Source organism: Nelumbo lutea, chromosome 7 (assembly GCF_056320005.1).
Source record: "Nelumbo lutea isolate HS-2025 chromosome 7, American lotus-T2T, whole genome shotgun sequence".
Lineage (NCBI taxonomy): Eukaryota > Viridiplantae > Streptophyta > Magnoliopsida > Proteales > Nelumbonaceae > Nelumbo > Nelumbo lutea.
The window spans coordinates 53,350,608-53,372,215 of NC_142690.1; the positions used below are offsets into that span (position 1 = coordinate 53,350,608).

The 21,608-nt window shown below is 40.6% G+C and overlaps 1 protein-coding gene across 27 annotated transcripts in view; it reads right to left on the reverse strand.

Annotated features, from left to right (window-relative positions):
- Positions 1 to 21,608, reverse strand: part of LOC148846413 (zinc finger CCCH domain-containing protein 65-like) — a 32,655-nt gene that overhangs the window by 951 nt on the left and 10,096 nt on the right. For 2 of the 27 annotated variants that reach the window (XM_088953685.1, XM_088953680.1), the window contains 7 exons: positions 13,803 to 13,847; positions 13,133 to 13,177; positions 12,724 to 12,789; positions 12,341 to 12,415; positions 12,061 to 12,180; positions 11,505 to 11,801; positions 10,670 to 10,912 (listed from right to left, as the gene is read on the reverse strand). In XM_088953685.1, coding sequence (XP_088809811.1) covers positions 10,670 to 10,912; positions 11,505 to 11,801; positions 12,061 to 12,180; positions 12,341 to 12,415; positions 12,724 to 12,789; positions 13,133 to 13,177; positions 13,803 to 13,847 — 891 coding nt within the window. Of the gene's footprint in view, positions 1 to 10,669; positions 10,913 to 11,504; positions 11,802 to 12,060; positions 12,181 to 12,340; positions 12,416 to 12,723; positions 12,790 to 13,111; positions 13,178 to 13,802; positions 13,848 to 21,608 lie in introns of all 27 variants that reach the window. The other 25 variants (XM_088953683.1, XM_088953679.1, XM_088953681.1 and 22 more) reach the window with 14 other exon arrangements.

Here is a 21,608-nt window from a genome sequence, read left to right on the forward strand (position 1 = left end):
GATCCAAGTGGTTACATATGGAATTTTATGAAATTTTTAGGTATTTTTGGATTTTGCACCAGCAAGTGTATTGCTATCTTTTATGCATCATACATGGGATTTGGCTTGTAGTTTGAGTTGCACTTTTAATAGTTGTGGTTAACATTTCGGAGTCATTAATTAAGTACTATGGGAGTTGCATTTTAAGTTGGAGTATGAGTAATAATTGTGATTTGAGTTTTATACTTGTAGCTGTGTGTGTGTGAAACAAAGTCTTACTGGTTATTCCATTGTTAAATAGCTTGTTTTATGATGCCAATCCACCAACTACTCGGTGTTTTTCGTAATGATTATAGTTTGACAAACATGGGGGCTTTCCAGCTCTACTTCAAAATCATCAATGAATTTATGCTTGTAGGATCAATCACTTTTTGATGCAATTATTGTTGTTTCTAGATCTATAAGTGTAGTTATTGTCAATTTCATACCCATAAAACTGATTTTTTAAACCATACCAATTGTTTGAGAAGATGGTGGAAGAAACAGATCCAATAATGTTGACGATAGGGGTGTATTACCAAGAATCTTATAAGGAAAAGGGAAATGCTAAATTCCAGAGGAGAGGATGACCCACAAGTATTGTATCTGTGGCTGCATTTCAAGTCAGGAACCAGAAAAGAGAAGTGGAATGGGAAACAGCTGAACATGGAAGAATTAAATTTCATTTTGAAGGTTGCAGCTTGGGCAACCCGGGTGATTCAGGGATAGGTGGGGTGGTAAGGGATGAAAACAACAATACCTGTTCCGTTTTTCCTTGCCAATTGAAGAAATATTGTTGTTGAAGAGGACTTCAAAGTAGTAATTTCTTGGATGAAATCAGAAGGGGAAAAAGCCTTGGAATTTGGATAAATATTCCTTTAGTCAGATTGCACAGACATTAGGACATTCTCTGAACAGCTCACTACAATGGGTTATTGCAATTGCTCTGGCTGATGATTTAGCAAAAATCAGAACAGGGAAACCCTCGTATGGTGAATTCTATGGCTGTGAATAGGTTCCATGTAGTGTCTTATTTTTTGCTTTTTCCAGTTTTGGCTGGCTATGTACTCTTTTCACTGCTATCCAGCTGTTTTGGTAGTATGGTATAAGAACAAATTAAATTGATGTTACTGTCAAAGAAACTGATAAAAAGATTAAATTTGCATAAGTGAAACTAATTGTTTATGCTAAATTATGGTGGGGAAGATACACTACAGTCTCCCAAGGAGAGGTAGAATGTCCTACCTCTCCCCAATACAAATAATTACAACTGTGACCAAAACATATGTTCCCTATTTACGGCTTAGCTGACTTGTCAGCCAACCCCTTTAAGGCTCTTGGTACCCACTGTATTCTTATCAGCATATATTGTGCCAACAATTTATTCTTTTTTAACACCTCACTATGATCCCAAACTGTCTTTTCCTTATCCCTTATCCAACCAACTACCACATGAGAATCACCTTCCATAATCTTCCTATCAAAGTTCATATTTTTTGCTTTTGTACTCCAAACAACATGGCAAAAGGTTCAGGCCTTGTAGAATCCCCAAAACCAATAGAACCCAAAAACAGTGCTTTTGACTTGGATCTTAAGATGCAGAAACAAAAGTAGGCTGCCACAAGGAATTTTAAGCCCATTGAGAAGAAGATTTAAAGTTGAAGATAAGAGTAAATGAGTCTCTACATTTTCAAAATGCTTATCCTGACGTTCAAATTCGGAATGAAGTAAAAGAAGTTGCTAATGAAGATAACAATGACGAATATAGAAGCCATGGCAATATAGTTCAACTAGAATTCCAATCTACCAAAATTATAGACACTGAAACTTAAGAAATTAAGGACAAGAGCTAGTCGAAATTATTGAGAAAAGTCTTAAAATTGATGAACAACTTGAAGTTAATGCTTTAAGATATAATAGTGGAGCAAGTTGAAGAAGGTAAGTTGCAAGGTATATAATATGAGTGTGTTTCAGAAGTTCAACTTCAACTAATTCAAGAGTTGCAAGTTGTGGCTATTATATCAGAAATTCCATTAATGCCAATGGTGAAACCAATCCTAGACTCTTCTTTTTCCACAGTCAGAGCTGATTCAATGTGATCTCTATGCTGGCTGGAGATTGAATGGAAGTTGTTGAAGTTTGACCTGCCCTAGAATTCTGTCTTGTTCGTTGACTGTAAAGTAAAGTATACAGCAAGTAGGAGAGGAAAGAAGAAGAGAGAAAAGAGAGGAAAGAGAGAAAGGCTGGTTCGAATTAGAGAAAAAGTTATCCCTAGATTCGGCCAGACCTGTTATTATATTATTAACTTAATGGAAAAGACTTAAGTGCCCTTCTTTAAGTAAGAGGCACTCGAACTAACATAACAGTACACATCAACATTCTCAACAAGTACAAGGACCGAAATACCCCTTCACTAACACCACTAACACTCCCCCTCAAGTTGGTGAGTATATATCATATAATCCTAGCTTGTTACATATGTAGTCCACTCTCCCCCGACTCAAACCTTTTGTAAACAAGTCTGCCCATTGGTTTCCCGTACTAACATATGCAGTTTTTATCACCCCATTCAGCACCTTCTCTCTCACAAAATGACAGTCAACTTCGATGTGCTTGGTTCTTTCATGAAACACCGGATTGGAAGAGATATGAACCGCTGCCTGATTGTCACAATAGAGCTTCATTGGAGTACTGATGTCATATCCTATCTCCTGTAGAAGGTTCCTCAGCCACACTGATTCACAAGCAGTATGTGCCATAGTCCTATATCAGCATCGGTGTATCCTTCTACTACTAGTTTTCCACCACTCCTGTACAGCAAACCACGACTAGGAGCTCCTTTCAGATACCTCACAATCCTTAGCACTGCATTCCAATGTGGGACCAAAGGTTTCTGCATGAACTGACTCACCACACTAACCGCAAATGAAATATCTGGCCGAGTAATGGTTAGATAGTTTAGTTTGCCTACAAGTCGTCGGTATCTACTAGGGTCTTCAAAAACTTCACCTATATCACTGCTCAGCCTCGTATTTGTTTCCATAAGTGTCTCAACCGGTTTAGTACCCAACAACCCTGTTTCTTCCAGTAAATCAAGCACATATTTCCTATGGCACAAATTAATGCCATGCTTAGATCTTGCTACCTCTATGCCCAAAAAGTATTTAAACTTGCCAAGGTCCTTTGTCTGAAAGTGTTCCTGTAATCTGTCAATGCCCATTTTATCATTCCCAGTCACAACGATATCATCCACATACACCACCAATATTATTTTGCCTGCTGAAGAGTCAAAACTGAAGACAGAGTGATCAACTTGGCACTGTTTTATACCAAACTTCTTGACCACCTCACTGAACCTACCAAACCATGCTCGAGGGGACTGTTTAAGTCCATAAATAGCCTTCTTAAGTCTATATACTTTACCATCCTCCCCCCGAGCAACAAACCTTGGTGATTGCTCCATGTAGACCTCCTCGAGTAAATTACCATGCAAAAAGGCATTTTCGATATCTAGCTGATGGAGAGGCCAATCATACATAGCTGCAAGGGAGATGACGACATGAATTGACCCTATCTTAGCAACCGGGGAGAATGTCCCTGTGTAGTCAATGCCATAGGTTTGGGAGTACCCTTTGGCAACCAGCCGCGCCTTCAGGCGCTCAACACGACCATCGGGCAAATACTTAACACTATACACCCACTTACAACCGACAACCTGCTTCCGAGGAGGAAGAACGGTGAAATCCCAAGTGTGATTATGATGCAAAGCAGAGAGCTCTTCTTCCATAGCACGACACCACTCTGGAGAGGTAAGGGCTTCCTGGACATCCTTAGGAACAACTACGGAAGATAACAAAGAGATGAACTGGTGAAGGGTGCAAGTACATTTACCTTTCCAGAAGGCATTAGGAAGATCTAGGTCGGAGGCTGGTGTTGGAGCTGGAGCTGGATCTGTCGACGGTGATTAAGCTGGAGGAGCTGCAGTCGGTACACGCTGGCGATGTGTATACACGTGATGGATGGGTGGACGGTCAACCGACGGTGGCACCGGAGGCAAGGACGTAGGCATGACTGGAACCAGAGGAGGTGGATCAGCCATAGGAAGAGGAAGAGGAGGTGGTGATGAGGAGGAAGCAGCAGCACCGGACTCCACGAAGAACGGAGTAGACTCGAAGAATGTAACATCAACACATACCAAGGAACGACAAGAACTGGGATGATAACACTTGTACCCTTTCTGAGTTCGAGAATAGCCAAGGAAGATACGCTTCAGGGAATGTGCATTTAATTTGTCAGTCCCAGGATCCAGATTATGAACGAAGCAGACACACCCAAATACCCGAGGAGAAAGCGGAAACGGAGACATGTTGAGGAATAAGACACTAAAAGGAGAATGACCATCAAGGATAGACGTGGGCATCCGATTAATTAAGAAGCAAGAGGTGAGCACTGCATCGCTCCAAAAGGTTTTGGGAACATTCATGTGGTGCATGAGGGAGCGTTCCGTTTCTATAAGATGGCGGTTCTTTCTCTCAGCCACCCCATTTTGTTGCGGAGTGTAGGTACATGAAGTTTGGTGTATAATGCCATGTTGGTCCAAGTATTCTTGAAAAGATGAAGACAAGGATTCACGACCATTATCAGAACGGAAAATTTTGATGTGAACGCCAAATTGATTGCGGATCTCAGCATAAAATTTCTGGAAGATGACAAATAATTCACTTCTTTATTTCATTAAATAGAGCCACGTCATTCTTGAACACATCAACAAAAATAACAAAATATCGGTATCCATTATATGACATCACTTTATAAGGACCCCAAACATCTGAATGAATTAAAGAAAAAAGACTCGACACACGGTTATCGACCCTAGAACGAAAGGGAACACGATGGTGTTTTCCAAATTGACACGACTCACAATCTAAAACAGAAAGTTAACTCAATGAATGGACTAAGGACTGCAACACTTTCAGTGAAGGATGACCAAATCTACAATGCCACTGGAGAGGAGAAATAGATGATTGAAGGGCCGTTGACGTTCGTCCACCATCATCAAGATAATACAGTCCACCAGCTTCATGCCCTCCACCAATCTTCATCCCCGTCTTGAGATCCTGAAAAACACACATAGAAGGGTAAAATGTGATGGAGCAGTTAAGGGACTTGGTCAGCTTACTAACAGACATAAGATTAAATGGAAGCTTAGGTACATATAAAACAGAGGATAGGGATACAGGGTCTAGGTCATCATTACCAACACCACAGATAGATGATGTGGAGCCATTAATAAGGGTAATAAATTGTGATGTTGAGCAATGAGTGAGAGATGAAAACACACCTAGAGTTCCCGTCATGTGATCGGAGGCTCCGGAGTCAATAATCCAGGGGTTGGGTGTGGATGCCAAACAAGCCATACCTGAGTGTGCAAATGAAGCTGTGTTCTGCTGCGACTTGGACTGAACAAACCTCTCATACTCATCCCGAGGAACACTCACCATCTCCTTGCTTGGACCATCTGAGGGAGTAGAAGGCATCGGGTCAGCTGACCGGTTCTCTTGTCTAGAGCTGAAACTGGTGTCACTAGTCCTGGCATGGTTGGCCCACGTCGAGGGAGGACCATGTAAGTCATAGCAGTAGTTAATGGTATGTCCATCCAAACCACAATGAGTACACTTCCGTGGACCCGAGCCACATCCTCTACCACGAGCTCCCCCTGAATCTCTGCCCCCAGTACGACCACCACCACGGATATGTGAAAATCCACCACTACCACTCCTGCTAGGCTGGGCTCCTCGAGCCCCACTTCTGCCACCTCAACCTCTAGACACTACAAATGGTGATTTATCGGAGACATTAGAATCCATAGATCCAATGGAAGCCCTCCGAAGACGAGCAAACACCTCCTCTAAAGATGGAAGAGCAGATCCCCCTAGTATCTGGGCTCGTACTGGTTCATACTCAGATTTTAGCCCCACCAGAAACCGTGTCACATCAAGCTACTCTCGCTGTTGCTGTTGAACTTTGACATCAGAAGTGAGGATGATAGACATTTAACTCATTACGGATATTCCTCACACTGGCATAGTACTCCTCAAGGCTCTGATTTCCCTGTTGCAGATTGAAGTATTCCTGATACAGTTGATATACCCTAGTGGTATTATCCTAACCTAAATACAATTTCTTAGCATGATCCCACACCTCTTTGGCTTTGTCAAGAAACATGAAGTTCACACTGATTTTGGGTTCCATACTGTTCCACAACCATGTAATGATCTGTGCATCTTCCTGTTCCCAGTCTTCATACTCCTGGAATTAGCGGGGTGTTTCTCCTCTCTTATATGCTTCACTTTCTTCTTCACCTTCAGAAAAACCTCTACAGACTTGGCCCAAGGGACATAATTCTCTCCATTCAGTTTAATGGAGGTCATTTGGACATTTAGGTAGTCAGTAGATATCATGACACTAGGTTTACTATCACTATTATCTGCCATTGCCGAACTCCCTTATCACTGAATTCTGAGAACTGAATTATGAGCACTACACACTGCACACTACACACAGACACTTCACCGAAATCTGCACACTAATTTCAACAGTAATAAATGCTGAGAACTACAACACCACAAACCCTACTCACCGAAATCTGCACACTGATTTCAGCAGTATTAAATGCTGAAAACTGCAAACCACAACCCCTACTCACCGAAGTCTACACACTGATTTCAGCGATATCAAATGCTGAAAACCACACTTGTAACACCACAAACCCTAATCCACAGCTACAGGAAGTTTCACCATTAAGTAGACACTATTGCCCTTCGAATCACACACAAACCAGAATAAACCCTAGCATAAACCCTAGCATACTGCAATCTGAAAACCCATCATGCGAACTGTACTACACCTCTCATGTATTCCATAACAGAAAATATGCATAAAAAAAACTTTACCTCATCGCCTGAAGGCCAACCACACGAAGGGCTGAGACACCACTGCACCACACGTACCAGCCCTAACTAGGGCTTAGAAACCACAACAACCAATCACCAATGACACAATCGGAGGCAATAGGAACCTCCTAGGGAAGAGGTCGATCATTCCTTTTCAGCCCTTTTCCCAGTCTCCAACTCACAGCTGAGAAACCCAAGAGAAACCCTAATTCGAATGCGTAGAAGACAGAATTCTAGCAAGTCTGATTTGTTGAACCTTGCTCTGATACCATGTTGAAGTTTGACCTGCCCTAGAATTCTGTCTTGTTCGTTGACTGTAAAGTAAAGTAAACAGCAAGTAGGAGAGGAAAGAAGAAGAGAGAAAAGAGAGGAAAGAGAAAAAGGCTGATTCGAATTAGAGAAAAAGTTATCCCTAGATTCGACCAGACCTGTTATTATATTATTAACTTATTGGAAAAGACTTAAGTGCCCTTCTTTAAGTAAGAGGCACTCGAACTAACATAACAGTACACACCAACATTCTCAACAAGTACAAAGACCGAAATACCCCTTCACTAACACCACTAACAGAAGTTCCTGTTGATCCCGTGAACTCGACACTGATGTTCATGTTCCGAAAGTTTGGAGAGAATGGCAGCTGATGAGGGAAGAAGGGGGGAAAGAGGTTGCAGAAAATTCAGGGTCAGGGTTGCAGAATGGTGGGACTTATGTGAGAGTCCAAAAGGGTCCTCCCTCTGGAAGGCTTTGAGCTTCACCTACTTATATAAACAAAAGGCCAGGGTCTAAGAGGAAAGCAAGACAAAGGAAACTTTCCCATTGTGGGAAGGTGGTTACAATTTATTAGGTATTGATTAAGAAATTCTGGTCTCGCCACGTGTCCGTGCGATTGGGAATTCCCTCTCCTCAGAGTCCGCATGTGGGCACGTTCGTATCTTGCCCATCATCACATGGCGTGATCCCTCTCATGGAAGTGCCTAGGTATTTGAGAGTGGCATCGCAAGTGGCGCAATTCCAGGGTGTTGTAGTGTCACGATGCTACAATCGTATTTGGCATCACCCTAGTGGACCTTTGCGATGTCGGATCAGCTAGCGGGGTGATCAGAATGGCACATAACCTCTGCTGCGATTATGAATCTAAACCTACTGCTGCAATTTCTACGATTTGACACATGCGATGTGGCATCCTTATTGCTGTCATTGCAATGATGTCTTTCGCAAGTGTGCTTAGAGTGACTACTACCACTAGAAGGGGAAGTGCATGCGATATTGTAAGCAACATCAGACTTTGGTATTTCTGCACACTGAGTTTTGGAAGATGTGGATTTGTGATCCTGGTTCTCAGACACACAATCGCACCTATGTTCTACGTACTGAATTTCTGTGCATTGATCTCCATCGTAGGTTTTGCAATGGTTAACACCATGTACTTATAGCTTCTATTCATTGAAATTGAGATTTCATATTTGAAGGATTATGTTGATAAATAAAGTAGTCTCGAGAGACAAGCAAATTGATCTAGGTACATTCTTCATGTTGTCCCCCATAAGTTTCTATGAGCTCTGGTCCTATCAAATTTCATCTTAAGGAACCATCTAAACCCCTATTTTCCAAAATTTTGGCAGCTTCGTTTTGAAAGAAAATTTTCATCCTTTTGTGGAAAACTTGCTCAGAATGCCTTTAATTAAATTGATACATATAATCCATCATCATAAAAACCCCAAGAGATTTTCATTGAAAAATTCCACCTTAACAAATTTATTTGAATTTTTTATTTTTCTATGGTCTCAATGTGAATCAACAATTCTCAGACATTAAGCTCAAAACCTAATGCAGCACAGTCAAAAGACCAAGTATGCAACCCGAGAAAAGCTGGAAACATAGTAGGATTTTTGGGAAAGAGAGTAAAGGGCAGAGACTCACAGCCTTGAATTACAGTCTTTGGCACTTACCTTAGAACTCTAATTCCAGACTGAAGTCATACCAATCATTAGGAGGACTCACACCTCTAAGAAAATGGAATCACACCATTTTATTATGGTTTGGTGTGATTTCTAATGCGGTTTAGGGACTTTGATTCAAATAGCATGAAATAGAAGAATAATTGAACCTTCTCTTACTAAAAACATGCATATGTAAACATATAATTAAAAAAAATCCCTAATTTTTGGTTCAAAAGTTATGAAAAGAAGTTGATATTTCACCTGATTCCTAATTCCAGTTGTTCCAGTCCTGTATCTTGTAGCTGTAATCTCAGTTTCTCATGTCCTTTATCTTGAATCTGGACCCTACACTTTGGCCCTCCCCTGAGTTGGAGATTGGAGAAACAGAGAAAAGAGATATGGGCAGAAAAATGATGGGGAGACGGATAAGGATCCAGTGTTGCAGATACAGGTCTTGGAAGAAGATGCGACACTGACAATGAAGGATTAGAAGATACGACGCTGATGATGATGGATGGCATGGTAGGTGTTAAGGGCCTGGGAATAGGATCTCGTCATGGGTCGGTCCACAGGAAAACCCTCTTGTTTTCCCTTGTCCCTTCCTTTTCTTGAGGTACCTATCTTGGTGCCTTAATGGTGATTTGTCCAAGAGATCACCTGACTCTCCTTGCTCTCTTTCTTGACTGAAATTTTTGATGCCTTTATTCAATAATAGTGGCTCCTTAAATAGGAGATTACAAGAGTCCTGCTCCTAGGGAGACTCCTTGCTGAATAGGGAGACCTCCAGCTCTATCTTGATAAGACTGATAAGATAAGTCTCTCTTAATCCTAATCTAATAAGATAAGTCTCTCTTAATCCTAATATAATAAGATAAGGTAATCTAATCCAATCTGCCGAATTGATAAGAATTCTGTTGCTGCCGAATTGGATGAGAACATTGGATAACTGCTGCTGCCGGCGGCGATGATATTTCCTCCCGATGAATGCGTCCATATCAGTAGGTGGAAGACCACAGTTTCAGATACAGGGATTACCAGTGGTCGATGAAGATCAGCTGAGGAATGGTGAGTCAGTGATGGTGGGGTGGCAACAATGAAGGGATGATGAATTGACAGTAGCCAGCCGGTGGCAGAAGGGTGTTGAGTGGAGAGTTCAGAGACTGAGAGGCTAGAGCTTTTTGATAGTTCAACTTCCCACTCGAGGTCTAGGGTTAGAAGAGAGAGTTGGAGAGTTGAGTTAAAAACTTATAACTAAAAGTTCAAAACTTTTATGATTTCATTATAAAATAAAAGAAGTTATTATATATATATATATATATATATATATATACGATTTGGCTTGGTTTGGTTTGGTTTATAAAATCCAATAAACCAAAACAAAACTGTAAACATAATTTAAGAAAATATCAAACCGAACTAAACCGCAAATTCGGTTTGGTTTTGCAGTTTGAACTGTCTAATGAACTCCCCTACTGGCACAGATACTTCAGACAGGTCACCTGTTTTGAAGAGTCCATGCAACATGGATTGTATAGAATCTAAACCCAAATACATTTGATAAGCATATGCAGGATTACTAGATTCTCTAATGTTCCTCAATTTCCTACAACATGCTGCAAGCAAGTAAAAGGGTGCAGTAATTGCAAAAGCTTCGAGTGTTCATAACTTCAGAATAAGACAACAAAATCATTCATGTAGTCAAGTAGGAAATCAAATATTTCAGTCATATGACAAGCTAACATAAGAGAGTCAACTTACAGGTCTTAATGGCAGGCCCATGGGACTAAGATTGCAAACAGGTAATTTTGGGGCTCTCTTCTTTGGATGGTGATTTTTGCACATCCGGTTATGTGTTCTAATAATTGCAGGATCAGGTCCAACAGGGCCTTCTTTGATGGGCATCTTTTGTTGATGTGAAGAGCCATCCATTATCTTTGTTATATTGCTCTCAAGAACAACTGATGGGGAACGAATATTCCCTTCTTGTGGACACTGTGAGCTCTAAACAATCAAACAATCAGCACGTAATTGTATAACAAAAGAAGAAAGTAGCAAAGATGTTATACCCACTATCTTTAAACATAATTTAGTGGTTCCTGGAAAAATAATCATATCAGCCTAAACTAGCACTGAGATTTTTTACCATCCCTAAAAAAGCACCTCTACTGGAGAAAACCATTAAACCAAAGACCTATTAATGTTAAATAAAGTTTGATAAGAATATCCTAGGAATATAACGTATGTAGGTAACTTACCTCTCATGAATCAGAATATACCATTTTCCTTTTTCATTTCAACATCCTTTCCGATATAATATTATGTTTAGCACGTTATTACATCAGGCTTAGATTACTCAATAATGGCAACTAGGTTTTCATGATACCTAACAAAATAGAGGACCACACAACTAGTTTAACTTAAATATTTGACTCAGAAAAGAACCATATTCAACCACTCAAACATCAAGGGAAAAGAAGAACCTTGAAACTCATTTCAGAAAACAGATAACACCAAAACAAAAAATGTTTTAAAACAGAATTTCTAAAAATTTGTTCAGTGGATTAATTTAGTCAGCGAGTAGAACATAATTTACCTGACAACTATTCCATTCAGAATTTTGGTACAGTACTTGGAGCTCAGGAAATGGCACTGATACATATGATGAGGAAGTTTCCATGTAGGAAATGGTCTCATTTGAGGTTCTTGGCAAAGAGAAAGATGTTGGAGCATGTTCAGATGAACCTAATGAACATAATGGGGCGGAGACACTGTTGTTGCAAATATAAAGAGAATCATCCTCCGCGGTAGTAGGATCAGGATGATGAAACCAGCAGTTGGTTGCATATTTGCAAGAGCCAGTACGCATGTAGTATTGGCACTCTTTCTCTCCCTGTGATAAAAGAAAACCCTTTTAAGATAAGTTTAGAGTAATTACACTATTAGTTCCAGGGAAACAGCTTAATACTTACCTGTGAGAAATTCTGCAAAGAGATTAACAATATAATTTGCTCATACAGGTCTTTATGGTTGGATTAAACGTGGATGTTTTCAGGAATGTATAGGATAAATGTAGGTATATTTATTTGAAATGAAAAGAAGAAAGAAAATGAAACTAATAGAATATTAATAAGGGAGCATTGAAATGTTACCGGTCGGATTGGCAAGCCCAAAAAGTTAAACTCTAGTGGTGGTCCTACCACATGCTTTTCTTGAGGATGATTATGTCTACTATCATTCCCAAAATTACGGCGTCCTTTCCTTGAGTGGTTCTACAACAATTATTGAAGAAATATAAAAATGGAAAGATCCATTAATAGTTTAATATTGAACCTAGGACATATTATATAAAAACTAGTGGCAATAGGAATTATTAAATGTCAATGACAGAATCATATTAGAAATACCTACCATCATATTAGAAATACCTACCTCATGTGGGAAACATTGGCAATATCTTACACAGTTATACTGACCCGTACCAAAGCCATGTTGCATTGCCAAACACTAGCTAGATAAAATTTGTAGTGAGATATCACAATAGAGGTTTCATAATAAGAGGTCAGAGCCATAGTACTGATACATTGAATAAAGAACCAGTGATCATAAAGTATTTGAACTCTCTCTCTCTCTATTTCTTCACTGGTGTCCTTACATTACAAGAGTGAATGTAGCATAATGGCTCATCTTATGTAACAAAGAAGCACTACAAAATTTGGCGAACCTATTTTCATAGCAATAGGAATCAAATGAGTTCAGAAATCTTCCAAATATCAAACCAAAAGCAACCAACAGAAAAAATAAAAAGTAATAACCTTGCATTCTGGTTGGCGTTCCTTCTGCTGACATCTGTCATTCTCTTTCTCTTTTCCCTTGGAAACCTTTGAAAAGTAAAACCAAGGACAAATCAATACAAAAGTGAGAGTAAGTAAACACTGGCTACAAGGTTTATTGTCTGCATTAAGAACTGGAATAGAATAACTACTTCAGTGATTAAAGGCATGGTATAACCCCAAAACTATAAGGTAAAACCTTCCCTGTTTTCCTCCCTATAAAATTCTTAATTACAACAACTAATTTATAATGGCATAAAAATGAATTAAATATATAAAACACATGCAATACAAATTCAGAGCCTCAGAGGCACCTAACAATAAGAGGAAAACCAAAGGTAACTACTAAACAGATTAAAAAGGTAAGAACCATGTATTTAGTCTCCTCTACCCTTCCTGGAAGTCCATCATTCTCTCCCTCAATCTCCTTGATTACCTTTAAAAAGAAAAACCAATGTCAGGAAGTCTAGAAAATGAGTCAATTTGAATACTTGCTATTAGGTATATCATTTTTTCTGTGTAAAAACAATCATTTTCAGTACTAGAGCCTCAGATAAGAAGGTAAAGCAGATACATAAAAAACTTGAATACAAATTTCGGGCATTTACATCTCTCTCTCTCTCTCTCATATTTTCTTTCTCCTTTTAGCAATCTTTGAAGTGTAAAAACATGGATAGAAAATAATCGAAGTGAGTTCAAATAAAACACTGAGAAGAAGCCCAAAAAGAGAAGGAAAAAACATAGAATACACACAATATAAATTCAGAGGCACCCAACAATAAGAGGAAAATCAAAAGCAACCATTAAAACAGATTAACTACTTTTTCTGGAATTTCATCATCCTCTCCCTCAATTTCCTTAAGCAACAGGAAGTCTAGAATATCAGTACAATTTGAATACCGGCTACTACATACATCATTTTTTCTTTATAACTCAATACAATCATTTTCAGTAATTAAAAGCATGCTAAAGCCTCAAAACCATACAATCCTTTTTCTGTTTGTTCTGATGATAAACCAATTGAATAATACCAGCTCAGATAAGGTAAGGCAGATATATACCTGCTCTAGAGATATTTCATTTTCTTTCTCCTTTTGCTTAGCAACCTTTGAAAAGTTAAAATATGGACAAAAAATTAAAGTGAGTCCAATTCAAATACTGAGAACAAGCCCAAAAATATAGTTATTGTGATACCTAAATACAAAAGAAAATGGGTTTTCTTACTCCATTTAAGGCTTGCAAGAAGAAGATAAATTGGATCCTATATCACCTCAAGCACAACCCACTACTAGAAGCATATGTTTATAGAGACTTTACAGAGAGGCATTTGGTAAAAAAGTGCCTCCATAGAAAGCCAACCGCGACAGGTAGATGTAGAGGCACTTTACAAATGCCTTTATATTGTATTTGATACCACTCCCAATTACAAAATCAAACAGAGAAAGTGTCACTTCGTCTTCTTCTCTCCACTTACATTTTTTGATCAGTGAATATTCAGATTTATTAAATCAAAGTCAAAGATAGTACAACTTAGGGAGAGGCACGAGATGCTACCTCCCCTTTAAAGAGGGGAGATGGAAGAAACCATCAACCCTTTAGTTAAAGAACATAACAAAGGAAAAAGAAAATTACAATGAAGCCCAATACAATGAAACCCAAGTAGACCCTTGTTTAGCAAGATAATCAGCCAAGGCATTAGCCGATCTACCCAGCCACTGAATTCTAACTGTCATACCCCTCAATAGCCATTTAACCTTTTTTAAAATATCTTTAAAGTTCCAAGTGAGAGTACCGGGGTCAGCCAACCATCCTACTACCACCTTGGAGTCTCCTTCAATTATTAAGTTTTGCACCCCGAATCGATAGGCAATTTGTACCCCCTGTGCCACAGCTAGGAGTTCAGTCCTCACAGAGTCTCCTATTCCCACCAGTCCCGAAAAAAAGGCAATAATGTTGCTGTTCTCATCTCTCAGTACACCATCAATCCCAGATGGTCCTGGGTTACCTTGACTACTTCCATCAAAGTTCAGCTTAATAAAGCCCTCCATCGGCGGAGTCCAAGTTACTTGGACTCTAGGCTTCGTTGAGGAAGTGAGGGCAATTGCAGACCAATTCCTCATTAAATCTTCAAAGAGCTTTAAGGATTTCAGCCACAAAATAGTCCTTGTAACAATACACTCTTTGACCTCAAGAATGCTTCTTTCCTTCTCCTGAAAAATTCTCTCTTCCCAAATAGTCCAAAGGAGAGATGCTTTTATACACTTCAACATGACTCTCCCTCTTCTTGTGGTCCACACAAAGATAGAAGGGGAAAACAATAAATTTACCTCAGCTGGCAAGTTCCACCTACACTCAAACAAATCAAATACCCAATTCCAAATAGTTGCAGCAAAAGGACAAAAATCAATAAGTCGTAACAGTCCTCATTCTGCGCTTTGCACAAAATACACCAGTTAGGAGATAAACACAAAAAAGGGCTTTTCTTCTGCAGGTTATCCATCCTATTGATTTTACCCAAGTAAACTTCCCAACAAAATACAACAATTTTTGGGGGAATAGGCCTAGACCAAACTTCCTTAACTGGGAAAGCTCGAGGAGAAGAACTAGAGTAGAGGAAATTAAAGAAAGAAACACAAGTAAACAGCCATTTCGAAGTCAAAGTCCAAATCCTCCTATCAGGATTTAGTGGGTCCAGGCAAGCAGAATCAAGTAATAGTAGGAGCTCAGAAACTGATAAGGATTCCTCCTTCCAAAGTGTTGCAAGAGTTGCCCGTCTGGATACCCCTGCATCCCAACCATTTCCGGAATAGCCATAGATACTTGCCACCACTTCGTGCCATAACCTCTCCCTCTCTAATGGCCACCTCTACAACCACTTACCTAGAAGGGCTACATTCTTGAAAGTGATATTCCCTATTCCTAATCGTCCTTCCACCTTACTTCGACTAACTATCTCCCATCTAACTAGATGATCCTTCTTCTCTTGCCCCGGCTCCCACAAGAAGTCCCTCATCATTTTCTCTAACCTTTTAGCTTCCCTAGCAGGAATCTCAAAGACAGACAAAAAGTAGACCGACAGATTAGCAAGTGTGGATTTGATCAAAGTCACTCTACCCTCCATAGAGATATAATTCTTTTTCCAACTTGCCAACTTCTTACCAAACTTTTCCACAACAGGAATCCAAAAGCGGCTTTCCTTTGGGTTACCTCCTAGGGGAAGACCTAGATAAGTTAAGGGCTAGGAAGAGGTGGAGCACTCTAAGCAACCTGCAATAGCCTCTATTTCTTGAGCATCCATATTGACTCCCATCACACAACTTTTTTCAAAGTTGATTTTTAGATTTGAAACCTTTTCAAAAAAATAATTAAACTCTTAAGGTTCCCGACCTTCCTCAAATCGCTTCCTTCACAAAAGATTATAGTATCAGCTACAAAACTGAAGGTGAGTCACAGGCACACTATTTCTTCCTATTCTCCAACCACTCACAACCTCCACCCTATCTGCTTTTGATATCAATCTACTTAACACATCAGCAACAAGAGTGAATAAAAAGGGGTAGAGTGGATCACCTTGTCTTAGGCCTCTACAAGTTGGGAAGGAATCCTTAACTACTCCATTGACAATGATAAAATAATGGCAAGAAGTGAGACAACCCTTGATCCACTTGCACCATGTTTCCCCAAATCCACACTTACTTAGCACCTCTAAGAGGAAGCTCCAGTCCACCAAAGCCCTTCTCACCTGATCTCTTCATCTCCTCCACACATTCATTAGCTATCAAAATCTGATCTACTATTTGTCTGCCTTGTACAAACGCACCTTGAGCTTGACTAATTAGAGAGGGAAGTACCACTTTAATCCTCAAGGATAAGACCTTAGCCAAAGTTTTGTAAACACTAGTCACCAAGCTGATTGGTTTAAAGTCCTTAGGATGTTTAGCGACAGCCTTCTTGGGAACAAGAACTACAAAAGTAGCATTGACTCCAGGGCTAACAACATGATTATCCTCAAACTCCCTGGAGACCTCAAATAAATCATTTTTAACTATGTCCCAACAATCTTGATAAAAGGCCATCATGAATCCATCTGGCCCAGGAGCCTTAGATCTATCCATTAGGAAAACTGCTTGTCTGATCTCTTCCTCCTCAAAATTTCTTCCAACCATCCCCTCTCCCTCTCAAAAAGACGTAGCCAATTTAGACCATCCACTTCCACCCTACAATCAAGAGGTCTTCTCAGAATTGACTTAAAATGATCTACAATGCATCTGGCTATCTCTTCTAGAGAGGAGATTTTGTCTCCATCAATCTCAAGTTGTCCTGTAAAATTTTTCCTCCTCCCATTGGCCATCACATGAAAAAATTGTGTTCCCATCTCCTTCCTTGATCCATTTAAACCTTGATTTTTGCCTCCATGAAATCTCTTCTCGCAACAGTACCTCTTCTAATTCCCATCTCTTTCCTTCAAGGGTGTTAGTGGTGTTAGTGAAGGGGTATTTCGGTCTTTGTACCTATTGAGAATGCTGATGTGTATTGTTATGTTAGTTCGAGTGCCTCTTACTTAAATAAGGGCACTTAAGTCTTTTCCACTAAATTAATAATATAATAACAGATCTGGCCGAAATTAGGAGATGACTTTTCTCTAATTCGAACCAGACCTTTTCTCTCCTTCCTCTTCGTCCTTCTCCTTTCCTCTCCTATTTCTTGTTGTTTACTTTACTTTTCAGTCAACAAACATAACAAAACTCTAGGACAGGTCGAACTTCAACATGGTATCAGAGCAACATTAAACAAATCCGACTTGCTAGAATTCTGTTTTCTGCGCATTTGAACTAGGGTTTTTTCTTGGGTTTCTCAGCTATGAGTTGGAAACTGGGAAAAGGGCTGAAAAGGAGTGATCGCTCTCTTCCCTTGGAGGTTCCTATGCCTCCGGTTGTGTCGTTGGTGATTGGTTGCTGTGGTTTCTGAGCCCTAATTAGGGCTGGTACGTGTGGTGCAGTGGTGTTTGATTCCTTCGTGTGGTTGGTCTTCAGGCGATGAGGTAAAGGCTCCTTTTTATGCATATTTTTGTTATGGAATACATGAGAGGTGTGGTACAGTTCGTATGATGGGTTTTCAGATTGCAGTATGCTAAGGTTTATGCTGGTTTTGTGTGTGATTCAAAGGGCAGTAGTGTCTACTTAATGGTGGAACCTCCGGTAGCTGTGGATTAGGGTTTGTGGTGATTAGTGCAGTTTTCAGCATTTATTATTGCTGAAATCAGTGTGCAAATTTCGGTGTAGTGTTTGTGTGTAGTGTGCAGTGTGTAGTGCTCAAAATTCAGTGATACGGGAGTTCGGCAATGGCAATTAACAGTGATAGTAAATGGCAATTAACAGTGATAGTAAACCTAGTGTCATGGTATCTACTGACTACCTGAATGTCCAAATGACCTCCATTAAACTGAATGGAGAGAATTATGTCCCTTGGACCAAGTCTGTAGAGGTTTTTTTGAAGGCGAAGAAGAAAGTAAAGCACATAAGAGAGGAGAAACCCCCCGCTAATTCTCTGGAGTATGAAGACTGGGAATAGAAAGATGCACAAATCATCACATGGTTGTGGAACAGTATGGAACCCAGAATCAGTGTGAACTTCATGTTTTTTGACACAACCAAAGAGGTGTGGGATCATGCTAAGAAACCGTATTCCGGTCAGGATAATACCACTAGGGTATATCAACTGTATCAGGAATACTTCAATCAGCAACAGGGAAATCAGAACCTTGAGGAGTACTATGCCAGTGTGAGAAATATTCGGAATGAATTAAATGTTTATCATCCTCTCACTTCTAATGTCAAAGTTCAACAGCAACAACGACAACAACTTGATGTGACTCAGTTTCTAGTGGGGCTGAAGTCTGAATATGAACCAGTACGAGCCCAGATACTAGGAGGATCTGCCCTTCCATCTTTAGAGGTGTTTGCTCGTCTTTGGGGGGGGGGGCTTCCATTGGATCTATGGACTCTAATGTCTCAGATAAATCGGCATTTGCAGTGTTGAGAGGTCGAGGTGGCAAAAGTGGGGCTCGAGGAGCCCAGCCTGGCAAGAGTGATAGTGGTGGATCTTCACATATCCGTGGTGGTGGTTGTACTAGGGGCAGAGATTCAGGGGGAGCTCGTGGTAGAGGGCGTGGCTCGGGTCCATGGAAGGGTACTCATTGTGATTTGGATGGACATACCATTAACTACTGCTATGACTTACATGGTCCTCCCTCGACGTGGGCCAACCATGCCATGACTAGTGACACCAGTTTCAGTTCTAGAAAGGAGAACCGGTCAGCTGACCCAATGCCTTCTACTCCTTCAGATGGTCCAGGAAAGGAGATGGTGAGTGTTCCTCGGGATGAGTATGAGAGGTTTGTTCAGTCCAAGTCGCAGCAGAACACAACTTCATTTGCACGCTCAGGTATGGCTTGTTTGGCATCCACACCCAACCCCTGGATTATTGACTCCGGAGCCTCTGATCACATGACGGGAACTCCAAGTGTGTTTTCATCTCTCACTCATTGCTCAACATCACAATCTGTTACCCTTGCTAATGACTCCACATCTTCTATTTGTGGTGTTGGTAATGCTGACCTAAACCCTGTATCCCTATCCTCTGTTTTATATGTACCTAAGCTTCCATTTAATCTTATGTCTGTTAGTAAGCTGACCAAGTCCCTTAATTGCTCCATCACATTTTACCCTTCTGTGTGTTTTTCAGGATCTCAAGACGGGGATGAAGATTGGTGGAGGGCATGAAGCTGGTGGACTGTATTATCTTGATGGTGATGGAAGAACATCAACGGCCCTTCAGTCATCCATTTCTCCTCTCCGGTGGCATTGTAGATTTGGTCATCCTTCGCTGAAAGTGTTGAGGTCTTTAGTCCCTTCATTGAGTCAAATTTCTGTTTTAGATTATGAGTCATGTCAGTTTGGGAAACACCATCGTGTTCCCTTTCGTTCTAGGGTCGATAACCGTGTGTCGAGTCTTTTTTCTTTAATTCATTCAGATGTTTGGGGTCCTTATAAAGTGATGTCATATAATGGATATAGATAATTTGTTATTTTTGTTGATGACTGTTCAAGAATGACGTGGCTCTATTTAATGAAATAAAGAAGTGAATTATTTGTCATATTCTAGAATTTTATGCTGAGATCCGCAATCAATTTGGAGTTCACATCAAAATTTTCCGTTCTGACAATGGTCGTGAATACTTGTCTTCATCTTTTCAAGAATACTTGGCCCAACATGGCATTATACACCAAACTTCATGTACCTACACCCCACAACAAAATGGGGTTGCTGAGAGAAAGAACCAACATCTTGTAGAAACGGCACGCTCCCTCATGCACCACATGAATGTCCCCAAAACCTTTTGGAGTGATGCCATGCTCACCTCTTGTTTCTTAATTAATCGGATGCCCACGTCTATTCTTGATGGTCGTTCTCCCTTTAGTGTCTTGTTCCACAACATGTCTCCGTTTCCGCTTTCTCCTCGGGTATTTGGGTGTGTCTGTTTCGTTCATAATCTGGGTCCCGGGACTGACAAGTTAGATGCACGTTCCCTGAAGTGTATCTTCCTTGGCTATTCCTGAACTTAGAAAGGGTACAAGTGTTATCATCCCAGTTCTTGTCGTTCCTTGGTATGTGCTGATGTTACATTCTTCGAGTCTACTCCATTCTTCGTGGGGTCTGGTGCTACTGTTTCCTCCACATCACCTCCTCCTCTTCCTCTTCCTGTGGCTGATCCTCCTCCCCTGGTTCTAGTCGTGCCTATGTCTTTGCCTCCGGTGCCACCGTCTGTTGACTGTCCACCCATCCGGCACGTGTATACACATCGCCCACGTGTACTGGCTGCGACTTCTCCGGCTTCATCACCGTCGACAGATCCAGCTCCAGCTCCGACACCAGCCTCCAATCTCGATCTTCCTATTGCCTTCCGGAAAGGTAAACGTACCTGCACCCTTCACCCTATTTCCAATTTTGTTTCACTTACTCACTTCTCCGCCTCCCATCGCCAGTTCATCTCTTTGTTATCCTCCGTGGTTGTACCTAAGGATGTCCAGGAAGCCCTTACCTCTCAAGAGTGGTGCCGTGCTATAGAAGAAGAGCTCTCTGCTCTCCATCATAATTACACTTGGGACCTCACCGCTCTTCCTCTTGGAAAACAGGCTGTCGGTTGTAAGTGGGTGTATACTGTTAAGTACTTGCCAGATGGTCGTGTTGAGCGCCTGAAGGCGCGGCTGGTTGCCAAAGAGTACTCCCAAACCTATGGCATTGACTACACAGGGACATTCTCCCCGGTTGCTAAGATAGGGTCAATTCATGTCGTCATCTCCCTTGCAGCTATGTATGATTGGCCTCTCCATCAGCTAGATATCAAAAATGCCTTTTTGCATGGTAATTTACTCGAGGAGGTCTACATGGAGCAATCACCAAGGTTTGTTGCTCGGGGGGAGGATGGTAAAGTATATAGACTTAAGAAGGCTATTTATGGACTTAAACAGTCCCCTCGAGCATGGTTTGGTAGGTTCAGTGAGGTGGTCAAGAAGTTTGGTATAAAACAGTGCCAAGTTGATCACTCTGTCTTCAGTTTTGACTCTTCAGCAGGCAAAATAATATTGGTGGTGTATGTGGATGATATCGTTGTGACTGGGAATGATAAAATGGGCATTGACAGATTGAAGGCATTCCTACAGGAACACTTTCAGAAAATGACCTTGGCAAGTTGAAATATTTTTTGGGCATAGAGGTAGCACGATCTAAGCATGGCATTAATTTGTGCCAAAGGAAATATGTACTTGATTTACTAGAAGAAACAGGTTTGTTGGGTACTAAACCGA